The sequence below is a fragment of the Pieris rapae genome, chromosome 11, assembly GCF_905147795.1.
Source record: "Pieris rapae chromosome 11, ilPieRapa1.1, whole genome shotgun sequence".
Classification (NCBI taxonomy): Eukaryota; Metazoa; Arthropoda; class Insecta; order Lepidoptera; family Pieridae; genus Pieris; species Pieris rapae.
In genome coordinates this window covers 2,063,778-2,076,762 of record NC_059519.1, presented here as the reverse complement: position 1 = coordinate 2,076,762, position 12,985 = coordinate 2,063,778, and the positions used below count along the sequence as shown (strand labels likewise).

The window sequence follows — 12,985 nt, the reverse complement described above, 5'->3', positions numbered from 1 at the left end:
CCACGGCATGCGTCGCCACGCCAGAAATCGGTTTTACGTGCGGCTATAGATGTTTCACATCAAATACAAATAAGTTTTAATTTAAATTTCTTAAAACAATTTTTTTAAACAAGTCCCACGTAATAATTGTAATCTGGGACTCCCTAGCGTGAGGACTAGCGCTAGATCGATTTTGACACAATCATATTTCTGTCATGAATAAAGTTATTATATATTAATTATTATATTATATTATTAAATATAATAAATATATTAGTTAATAGTTTTTCTATGAAACATCTACATCCTCTATATATATTATTAAACACCTTTAGCAACTTTTCGTCTAACACATTCACCTTCTGTCAAGATCTGCGTTGAGCCTGGCAATCTCAGTCTCAGCATCAAGGAGCGAGTCTCCAAGAGCACCGGTCTCAGCGGCCAAGAAGTCCTGCATTTCGGCCGCTTCACGCTCCGCTTCTGTCAAACGCGCTTCGAAGACGCGCGACCTTTCACGGGCCTTGCACGCGTCCTGGAAAAATATAATGCGTTATCTGGTGAATATATATCTATAACATTATCCTGTATGTCCTCTTCAAAACCATCAGATCTCTGAATATCCATAGTTGCTTGGAAATCATTTTTACTTTAATGTTGATAATTTATGAATTGATGTATTTTTTTTTCTCACTTCGTGTTTGTTATAGTTATATCTTTTCAAGCTTTTTCATTATTTTTGCCTGACGTTAGCATAATATATCAAGGTTAATACGTTAACCAATAAGACAGGCACTAGTCACTACACCTAGCTGTCTTAGGGACAACAAAAAATATTTATACGTATAAAATGGAAAAAAAATCATAACGACCAACTTCTACTCCTAAATGCTTAGCTCTCAAATTCAACGTCAACTTTCCAACTATGAATGTGACCTCATTATATTCTATTCAAGTTCACAAGGCACTTCCGAGTTTCAGATTTTAAATATTAACCGCATACTTAAGTTTCAATTTCCCTACGTAAGATTGTATAATGAAATTATGCTACCCACATAAATTAAAGAAATAATAATCTAGAATCTACATAAATAAAAATATATAAACCTTTCTGTTTCTATAACTAAATAAATCAAAATCATTTAATAAATATATAAAAATTTGCATCTCCTTTTTTTGTTTTTTGGCCCCGCTACCCTCTTCTTTATAAAACAAAACAGATAGTGTTTTGACAGATAGAACAGATAGATTTTAACTATTAAACTGGATTGCAGACAATATATGGGCAATATAGCATACAGCAGCATAGAGTATGCACTACTTAATTTAACTATGTACAAGTCAAAGCACTTTCGAAACAGTAGGGCAATTTATCAATAGCGGAAACGATTAGTTATAGAACTACTTACTGCATGTAACTTGTCACATTGGTCTCTTAACGAGTCGTTTTCTGCTCGCTGCCGAGTTGCAAGGTCTTCTGCGGATCGCAATTGCTCTTCCAATGCTCGTAGACAGCCATCGGCGCCTGCACCAGCACCTGAAATTTCAACAATTCTTTTAATATTTCCAATGATCCGAAATGCGCCCTACGGAAGGCATGACTCGCTATCGTAATTACATGTGACATTAATTAGGTCGTGCTTATCACTTTATAACTTGTATATGGTTTTAATTCAAGTGACACCTCAAATGTAAATAGGTAACCACGATTGCTGAAAAACTCTCAAGCATTGTTCGTAGTGGAAATAAGTTTTAAAAGCATAATACAGTATTAGAGTGTCTGAATGATGATTACTTTTAATTAAGTGTTAATCTAGATTTTTATTCCATTAAATATATACGTTGTTTTTAGCCATGGAGATGTATAATCAATAATACATAAATCTATTGAATTTCGTACTTCAACTGTTTTAAGTGTATTTGGACGATTTCTGAAATACGCCGCTAATTACCTGCGCCGGCCAGTTCCAAAAGCCGCTGCGAATTTCTTTCAAGCTCTGCGATAGCAGCCAATCTTGCAGTGCGTTCGGCAGCCAACTGTGCTTCTGCGTGTAACCTGCGCTCTCTTTCCTCGGCTGCAGCGGCCTCTGCTGCGGCCTTGGCTGCTGCAAGACGTGTTGTCTCGGTGTCTCTTGCACTTGCTTGCACTCCACGATGACAGCGATTCACTTCTACTCTACTGAAACCAAATAAAGTGTTAGGGTTAAATGAAATTTTATTAAGTTAAGAGTGTAAGGTTGTTGGACTCCACAAATCACTTCGCTGTTTTTGCAATTATAGCCAATGTTATGTATGAAAATGTACATTTATATATCAATTCTCTAAATTAATGTAAAAATAATAAGAATTAGGAAATAACCTTTCAATATTGGGAATGACGCCACCAAAAGCGGATTCAATATCGGAACCCAACAGAACAGTTTGCGATGTCTTTTCAGCGTAAATTTTAACTCGTGTCTTTGTGGCTGTTCTCGAGGATGCTGAGCGCGCGACAGTGGGACGTCTAGATGATGGGGGGCTACTCTCATGTTTCGGTGACATCTCTTGATCGTCCCTCCGCCTTCTCGGCAAGGTTCCATATTTATCAGCCGCCACACGAGTGGCGGCATCTGACACAGTGGCGAGCCTCTGGCTGTTGGTTGGCCATTTCTTTTCTTCAGTCTGTGGTGAGTTTGGCGTTCTACATCTAGCAGCGGAAGTTTTGGTTTGTTTGGCACGTAATGCGGGGCTCTCTCTGACAAGATTTGGAAGGTCTGTAGTCGGTCTAATTTTAGGCTTTGGCGTTAACGGCCGAGGCTTCTCGGGTGGTATCGGTTTCTCTCTGCTTCGGGCACGTTCACGAGTGGCTAGATTTGGTCCTCTAGGGGCGGTTGTCGGGCGAGGGGTGGATGTTATCGGAGAACTTCTCTTTGGCTCTGAGACTGTTACGTTAACACGTTTTCTTGGTCTTGGAGGTGCCCCTGCAACCGAAGAACTCTCTGAACCACAACCTGAGCCGCAGGATACTACACTTGATGCACAAGACCGCGATCCTCCGCCACTGCTCAACGCTCGGCCACATCCTTCTACTCCACTGTCACTACCCGCTGCCCCAAGCACCAATTCGTCCCCTGCCGCTAAACTATCTAGGTCACCTAAAGATCGTGCATCGTCTATTGTTTCACACAAACCATTCTCAATAAAAGAGTTCTCTTTAGAAACTGAGTCTTTGTCTTCAAACACTTCAACTATAACCCCACTTTCATTTTGAGTTTCTACTTTTTGTTCTTCATTTTCTATCTTTATATCAACTACCACTACACTGGACGTATTTTCAATGTTAACTTCAGCTGAAGCCCTGTTCCGGGCGTCAGTGACATTTACAGTTTCTTCCTCCATATTTGGCAGCTAAGTCATGATCTGAAACAATACATACATTATTGGAACAGATGAAAAAATACAATGCATTTTTTCGTTGTTTCCAACAGCTATTATTTCTGTAAGATATTAATATAGCTGCTAGGTAAGGCTTATTGGTTTCATCCCCAGAATATTCACACTGGCTTTTGTTTGGATTCTTTTATAGTGTCTTTGTTTTATCTAGAGAAAAGAATATTGTATAGATTGTAAAGCAAAAAAAATTGCTGATCATACCATAAGAATATAATATATTCCTCTGATTGCAGAGTGTTATCATGTTTGATGACAATGCACAGATAACATAAAAGTAATTATCTATAATATAATAGCTAATAGCCGCTAAATAGGTAATGTAAAGTCAAATAAAACGAACAGAGGAATTAATTCCTTTGAGAAACGCTAATGAGATTCAAACAGCCTCTCTCCTAGTTTATATTCATCGTACGTAGTTTTGAGCAATTGAACTAATTGAAAAGATTGCCTGCAGTTACCCGACTATTATTAAACTATTATCGTGCAGCTAGATTTATGAGCGACGTCTATCCATTAAACTTTAACTTGGCCAATTAAAAGCAATTTGACATCTGTACTCAGTTGACTCAATTATTATTATGTACTACTGACCCTCAGTACCAACAACAAACTATTGTTTACACTTCTTTTCATTACAAAAAAAAATTCATTACGTTTAACATGATTACAAGGCAGTTACAACATTATAGAAACTTATTCAAATCGTTGCGTAGGAGTTACTTCATAAGAGTTTAATGAATATTCAAGATTCGTGTCTTACTTGTTCTAGAATGGAATTAATTTTTTTTCGAACACATTTTGAGTCGCAATTAATTTTTTTCAATTTTTATTTGGAACAAAGGCTCCACCATGACATGAATGTCGAGACTATTCAAAACCACGGGCCTAGTGAAAAGGACAAGGTCTTAAGTGCTAAACAGTGGTATGTGAAAAAGCATAACAGATGTGTATTTCCTTTAATAGAGACTGTAAGTAGTAATATTGGACACTTTCGTGTGTTAAATATCCTTATTATTTATTTATCTTAAGTTAGTATAGAACGTAACGTTTTATGATGTCTCCGTAAAAACACATGGAAATAGCTTTTCAATTTTGTTTTAACGATAAATCTCTTATATATATGAAATGGCAGTAGTCAATGACTAATGAGACCTACAGTGGAATAAGATTCAGGCATTATAGGTGTAGCGTCAAGCAGTCTGTCAATTGTATATAAATGAGCTTATTTTTATCAGAAACCAACGGTCTGCCGACCGGAGACCGCTAATTATACAAGGAATGTCGCTATGACGTACCATTTTAAACTTACATTGCAATTGTGAACCTCTCTCTACTTATTAAACACCAGACATCACATTTTTAAATACTTTATTTATACCTGTTTGTGTATGTCATAAATCGTTAAAGAAATTTGGAATTTAGAGCGTAGAATGGACGATAAGAAACTCTCCGTTACTCCATTTAACTGCTATTTTGTAAATGGGATGTGGATAGTACCCAAAAAAAGTTCTAGATTAGAGAAAGAAACGGGTGTAAGTTGTCTATAGAACAATAATTGTAACTGGTATTTTGAAAAAAGAATTTGACGAAGAAGGTATACCTACATTTCGGAAATTTATCTCTATCTGTCTGCCCTGTCTTATCAAATCATCATCTATTAACAAAAAATACACTAACAGCTATATCAATGTATCGTGAGAATTATGAACAAAGACTGTGTTTTTTAAGTATACATTTTCACAAACTTTCTCAGTTCATTTGAACGGCATAATTACAATATTTTCAATGAATTTAATAAATAAATGTATCTTGTATTAAAAAAGAGGGTACTTCTTTTCTCTTATAACTTGATGAAATTTGTTTTATACACTTTTATGAAGTCAAATAGAAATGGCAATAGCTATGTCGAGACCTGGAAATCAGTATAAGGACCAAGATGGCTCATCCAATTGGCGATTGAGGAATGGCTGAATGAAAGGCTTTTGTGACTACCTAAACTCGCTTTTAGGACGGGTTGCCTGGAAGTAATCGCTCATAACTGAAAGGTCGCTCGTTGCACCATGTTTTTTTTAAGTTTATTGTAATATTTTTATTTGATTTGCTTTCTGAATTACGCTTAAAATATGTTTAAGGGCGTGGTTTGTAAATATGTATTAAGTCAACCCTGATAAGATAAATATTAACAACGCATGAATTATAAAGATAAGCTCTCTTAAAAGCTTTACCATAGTTTAACTGTCCTATTTCGTATAAAGCGTTGGCTTGAATCCATATGGCATAATACGATTGTCGAATCCGAGTAAATCGTTTTGTAACTGGGTTACTGCATATTGCAACAGTGTTTCAAGAAATCCTTATCCATCATTACTATGCAATAGCTGATAACCCTATAGTACTGTGGAATTCAAGAAAAGAGTGACTATACTTCTAATTCCACCAACCATTTTAATCTGGACTATCGGGAGAATATGTATAACACAATGTCAGTCCTCTGTATCTTTAAACGTTCGAAAGATGTAAGTATATTGTTTTTTTAATATTTGTGCGAACAAAAACTCATTATCGATATCGGGATCGTTGGAGGTATTTTGAAAGGGTTTATTTATTTTTATTTAGGTTATTGAAAGTTGCAAACACTTCAATCAAAAATATGTAGCGGGTGACATATATTATGTAGTATATAGTTATATGAGAATAACAATAGCTCACGTCGTAAGTTTTTTTGCAGGAATGATTTTAATGCATATAGGATGCAAGGCTATGTTGTTACCGTGACCTGCCTTGCACGATAGCTGGTGATGACGTTGGGTTTTAGTGAACAGTAGCAGGTCCCACATAATTCTCCACCACGAGGCAGTTGGGAAAGTTTTTTTAATTCATTTAGGTAAACGTAGCCGCTATAAGCAAAACTTAATTGATTGTATTTAATTATCTCTAAGTATAAATAAAAGGTATTCAAACAATTAATCCAGATATTCCTTTTATATCCGTTAAATCCAAAGCTTTATTCGTAAATCCTGTCAACACTAAATGCCTAGATTGTGAGCAAACAATGGGATGTCTACGCCAATATTTGTACTTGAGGCTTTCTTGGAAATGTTTACCAACGATAGACTTAATACTATGCGCATAGTATAATATTATGAATAGTATAATATATTTAATCTACAGTTAGCAAGAGAGTGATTAACACTACTTGTAATTATATGCTTATTTTGTAAGCAATTAAATTATAAATAACTAAGGCACTTAAACTTGTGTGAAAGTTTTATGTTGAGTTTCTTGCGGACTTGGAAAACCTATTTTCCGAACTAAAAGTTTTACGATTTAAAAGTGCTTTATTAAAAGGTTTTTTAAATACTCTGCAGTTAGTTATGAAAAATACTTCCGAATGAATTGATAAGCATCAAACTCGTTCAGAAATTTTGCACTAGTGACTATTTGAAGAAGAGATGGTTAGAATTCTCCTACATAAGGATGAACGCATAGATTGGTTACAGCGTTATTAAAATTATGTTTCATGCTAATTTAATGCTAATGTAGGCTTAGCCGCCTCCCTGAGTAGCAGAGAGGATATTTCGTATGAGTAGAGTCCAACTTATCCCTGACTTACGGGAAACATTTATTTATTTATTTAGTCTACTACATTTTGCGCCCCATATTGTGAACATGCGCCAATAGCATTTTCTCATGGTTTTCAAATACAAGGAACTTGTGAAGACGAAAGCCCCAAAGTGGCAAAAGAAAGAGGTGGTGAGAAGCTGCATTGAGGACCTGTAATTCCTCGTGAAAAAAGGCCCGAAATAGGTTGTGATGGCGAATACTGATAGCAGCTAAGACCCATAAAGAGATATCTTAATTCTGTACCATAAACAATTATGAATACCGGATGTCCGTATACGGACAGAGATCGGTTAATTTTGACGTAAAACTCACCAAAATAGAAATACTGTTTGAATAGCAACCGAAATAGAACAAAAGCCTTCAACGAGCTTTGTGCTTTAGGCCAGGCTTCGGGGCACTTATTACAATTTCATACAGCTTTCACAATCTTGTCTAATTAAGAACAATGCAAGGTTTAAAAATAAATTTCTTTGTAATCTACGAGGATTATTGTTAAACAATGTCAACTGGTTTACATTAATAGCGAATCCGAATTCAATGTAAGGTTTTCCTTCCAGGTAATTTTGTAAAACATAATCCAAAGGATTCGCTTAGACAAAGACATTACAATTTTAACATTCACATTAAATACATACATACATGTCTCGTATGTAAAAAAAATTAAAAATATAAAAAGTAATATAGATCACGCCAACGTCGTACGCTGTTGCATTATTCTACCAAAAAAAACTTGCAAAAACTCCCAATACGATTTCCTATCAATCGAAAGAGATACGAGAGAGACGAATCCAATGCTATTATTTCTTGTATCTCAAGAGGCAAGCAAAATATAGCTCCGAATTAGACATATCAATTGAACAGTTAAAAAATAATCTGTTGGATTTAATCGAAAATTAAATGGTTTACCAGTCTTTGGTGACAGGATAAAAGATGAAAACATACTTTTTATTATATACAAATGCGTCGGCGCATACCATTTATAATTGCAGTACATTGTTAAATTACTGAGGTCATTGTTACCACGTTATTCAAACGAATTCAAAATGGGAGCGCCAATGTAAAAAGCAAAGAATGGATTTTTTGTTAGACAAATTACAACGTGACTTCATTCCGCTTTACGGAGCGCTATGTAATTGTTAATATCAAGAATTCAAGTAGTATATATCATGATAACCACACGGTACATGCTATTTTTAGACAGTACACTATAGAACTGTTACGACTTTTCTAAAACTTATCATTACTTAGCTTACACTACTTTGTAACACAACTACCATCGTCGAAAGAAAAGAAAAACTTTTGTCTTGGGTCTGAACCCAAGACTCCTACGTCGGTACTACGTCAGCTATTAGCCGATTTCAATATTTGTACTTTATATGCATTCTTTAATAGAAACTACCATTTGTTTATCTACATTTTATTTGACACAAATAGTTTGGTATATATTTAAACATATTGTGCAACGCTCGGCCTTATCCGATGTTTTTATTAAATCATAATTCATTCCATGAGTAATAAATAGTAGTCGTTAGTAATAAAAAGAGTATCGGAGTTTCTAGCTAGGAGTTTCGTCCATAACGCTAAATTGATTTGCCATCTGGTTAAATATACATATGTAACTAGATAAGTACCTGTATGTAATATCCTCACAACACAGCCCCTTCCTAGCTTCCCAGCGTGGGGACTAGCGTTTGATACATTTGTCTCGAATATATTTCTGCCATGAATAAATTTTTTTTTTTTATAATAATCGTCCAGACAATTCCAGGAAATATACAACAAATTAATGGAATTAAATTAACCCAAAAGCCCCTTTTTGGTCTATCAAAGAAATTAATAAAGATAAATTCAACAATAGAATATAACTGTCTATCGGGCGCGTTTATTTGGCTTTCATGTCAAACAAGGTCTTTGCACTGCGATGATTAAAACTTCGATTCAAACCGGATGTATTATGGGCGGTAAAATTGTTTATATTTTTCACTATCGAGACGACTGATCACTGGCAGAGTTGTACCTATAAATAATAGGTTATTTGCAAAGTGGTACATTTAGATTGATTGATTATTTAAATAATACACAATCCACCATACTAATAGTCATGCAAAAGTCATATTTATAATCATATTGTTGTAATAATAAAGACGATCTAAAACTCTTCTTATTTATAAAGGCACCTTTCTTTTAAAAGTCGAATCAAATTCTGGGTGATTAAATAGTTTAATAGCTATGACAAATATGTCTATTGTGTCAAGTTGTTACATGCGTGAAACGCAACAATAGTGTTTATCATACCAATAAGTAACAAATAGCTTATTTGGAACTTATCCGGACTATGTGAAACAGACCCTTAATACGCCGAGACTATGTTTTTTATTATTTAAGTAATTTTGTTAATATCAGTGGTACTATTTGCCTGTTAATTTTTTAATTGTTTTTTTTATTAAGCTAAGAAGACTTTATTTATCTTAATATTTTTGTTTTCAGATAGGAAAAGTTAAAAATCGTCAAGTCTTAAGATGATATATTTTTTGCCAAATACATAACAACAACAGTAACTGTTGTTCGAAAAATAACATCGAATAGATTTTATTAGATATTATTATTTGATACCTACAAAACTAAACTTTACAAAGGATTTAGGCTATCACGTTTATAGAGATGATGTCAGTGTGAAGCTGGCACATCTGGAAAATAACACTCCATTTTATGACGTGTTGACTTTAGAAGTTCATTGCTACCAAGAACTGGTAGAATATAGAAATTTAAATCGTAAATATTTTGTAGTCTACTGAGAATGATTTTCATTAAAAAATAAGCGCCAGCACTCCGGTTGTTAGAGTGAGATGAAGTTTGTGGTGCTGGGCTTATTCAGAGCCCTCTGCTACTCAGGTGATTTCTCTTGCTTTCACTACATGTCATTCCAGCTTCCTTCGCCGACAATGGTCTCTTCTGGGTGTCCACGAATTTTGCCTTGAGGATTCCAGTCGTGCTTTATTTCTTACAGAGTGTTGATTTATTATAACGTCAAAAACAATTTTCACTGTGTATGGCCAGTTTGTCATGAGTGAACGCGGTCTTGGGAGCCTAAAGAAGAAAAGGATACGCAGCCGAATTTAAAAAAAAAATTCTTATAGTCTATGAATGTATCAAAATATTGATTAACACCGTCATGGCGTACCTATAGGCAGTGTATTGTGAATGCTCTTTAAAATAAATATTCGAGGAAATGGCAATCACGTCATTGTCTAGCTATATTTCGTCTATTGAAAACTTTCCTGAAATATCTTTGTTATCTCTTACTTTTGTTGATGTGCGGACAGTTTCAGGTCGAATCACTTATGTATTAATCGAATTAATTTTGAAATCCTATTTTGTCATTCATTTTTATTAAATTAGTCTTAAATACTAAATGCTTTAGAATCCTTAAACAAATATCTTTTAAACCTTGCCTTAACTAGAGAAATTTTCTATTAAGAAAACGATAACATATAACGTCCACACATTACATAACGAGTCGGACGTAACAAATACGATTTATGTCGAATTAGTTATGTAAATAACCTTGGCAATGATAAGGTTGTGTGATGGTCATTGTCCCACAGCCTACGATAAGCTTTAACTCTAACAAAGCGTCATTATTGTTGTATTATCCGATTTTGAAATGTCATTGTAATAATTAAAACAATAGACTTATTGTCAATATGATTTTTTATGTTTTATTTGCGGTATTTATTACCTGTGTTCCTGGATTTGTAAAACACGGAAAAAGCATAACGGCAGGTGTCTGAGAAATACCGTCGCCTGCCTCAAAAGACGCAGTTGTGGTCTGTGAAACGACGGACGTCGAGGAGATACGTTCGTATTATCGATGTCCGATGATGAAACTCAGCTGCAGGTATTAGTCCGAACAACTCTGAAAACTCTCTATGGTAAACGCGGTAGAAGATGCAGAGTGTACCCATATCTCCCCATAACTAAAGATTCAGATTCACAGTCGAGATTAAGCACTAAGTATTCTATTATATGTCAATGTGTGGGTGCGCTACATTTTTGTCATTGTTATATTTTATATTAATTGAATAAGCTGTAGGTATAACAAAATACATACATTAATAACGCTCTGCTGTTACCGGGTCCCGCCTAAGGCGATTGTTGGCGCATTGGGGTTTTAGTGGCTATGTTCAATAGCGAATACCACAAAACCCTTCCGCACCAAGCAGACGCGCCGCGGTAGGGTATGCGCAATGCATTTACCCAAGTAAAAAAAAGTCCACGATTTATATAAGCCCCTATTGTAGTAGAGGGTTTGGTTGCCCTGCGCTTGTAGTACATATTCGAAATTTAAATTTTTATAAACAAACGAACGTCGAGGCGAAGACTTTAATAAAACCAGAAGAAAGTCGAAAACACAGTCGTTTTATATTTTAAATTTCGAATAATTTGTGAATGTTAAATATACAAATGGTGTATAAAGCAGTCGTGTAGACTAAAATGGCCTCCAAAGCCATTAGCAATATCGTCGTAAAAAGGGGAGCGTCGCCACCGGAAGTCAGGATATGGAAAACACGCGACACAATACCTACAGGTTGATGCCTGGTATAAGTTAATTATACCTAACTTAATTACTTATCTAGGACTTATACCTATCTACTAATGACACAAACTTTTTCATGCCTTTCATTAATATTATATTTTCTTTTTTTCTGACACTCACATTGCCAGGGGGCTCGGCTCGCAAATGCGCCTCCGTCCTTAAAAGGGTTTATCTATATGCTTAATTCATATATGTATACAGTCAAAACCGTTTACGACGACTTCGTTTAGAACAAAAAACCGGTTATATTATTCAAAATCAAAAGCCCTATTCTTATTATATTCTATGTACTTAATAACATCGTCGTCAGCTGTTACGAATATCGGTTTTTACGACCAAATATTTTTTCGATTTCGTTATAACAGATTTTGTCAGTATATATTTTTATATAGATTTTGACGGGAATCATTGTTTTTTTAAAATACATTAGTACGTATTTTCTGATTCTATTAACACACACAAAGAAAGTTATCAAATGAAAATGATATTGCAAGTATGTTATCAACTTTCCTTTGTTATTTATCGATTGAGTCTCGAAGTTAATCCATGCTCATGATAACGTGACTTAATGAACATTTAAATAAAGCTGTAATTACTGATTTTATTATGAAAGTAAAAACTTGGAAAAATTAAATAGTCTTACATATATACATAGATCCTGGATTCTGTAAATTCCAAGTTTCTAAGGCGTCAGGTTTTATGATGACTCAGAAGAACTGATGATGAAGTAAGATATATACATATATAATAAATAGATTTAAAAATGGCGGCAACAGTTCACCGCAGTTTTTTGTCCATTAACGTCATCTATTGCGAAGAGTATTGCTAATACAGGCTAAAAAAATATCAAAGTCACCTCGTTAAAACAAAATTGCTGAAAACTCGGTTTCATAAATTCGTTAAAGCTTTCGTAAAATCAATATTTCGATAATAAGATCTATGGCAGTGTCTCTCAACGAGTGCCACGTCTCACAGGAGGAAATTTGGAAATAATAAGTGAAACCATGATGATCTTATGTTCCAAAAAAAAGGAAATCCATTCAAAAATTTATTAAAATTTAAACAGTTAAATTGTTTATATTAAAAATTATGTAAGATACATAAGGCGCATAATTGGCGCATGGGTCAGTCTGTAGCTAGGTACATTGGGAGCAAAACGACTGAATTAGGCGCATTGCGTGAACATATCTCAGGATTGTCCTAGATTCTGTTGGTAAGACAGGTCATCCGAGCTCATGTTTCTGATACGGCTAACAGTTTTTAAATCCTGTTCTACATACGCCTAGTAAAATCGAGTAGAGTTACATACTACGAAGTAATTACATTGAATGATATGAAAGCCATTAAAAGGTACGG

General features: G+C 34.7%; 1 protein-coding gene across 5 annotated transcripts in view; it reads right to left on the bottom strand.

Annotated features, from left to right (window-relative positions):
* The window catches only part of LOC110996880, a 69,844-nt gene that overhangs the window by 7,020 nt on the left and 49,839 nt on the right, over positions 1-12,985 (bottom strand). For 3 of the 5 annotated variants that reach the window (XM_045630004.1, XM_022264756.2, XM_022264757.2), the window contains 4 exons: positions 2,336-3,375; positions 1,929-2,155; positions 1,386-1,513; positions 339-511 (listed from right to left, as the gene is read on the bottom strand). In XM_045630004.1, the coding sequence (XP_045485960.1) occupies positions 339-511; positions 1,386-1,513; positions 1,929-2,155; positions 2,336-3,354 (1,547 nt within the window). In that variant the 5' untranslated portion in view covers positions 3,355-3,375. Of the gene's footprint in view, positions 1-338; positions 512-1,385; positions 1,514-1,928; positions 2,156-2,335; positions 3,376-12,272; positions 12,296-12,985 lie in introns of those variants that run through there. The other 2 variants (XM_045630005.1, XM_022264758.2) reach the window with 2 other exon arrangements.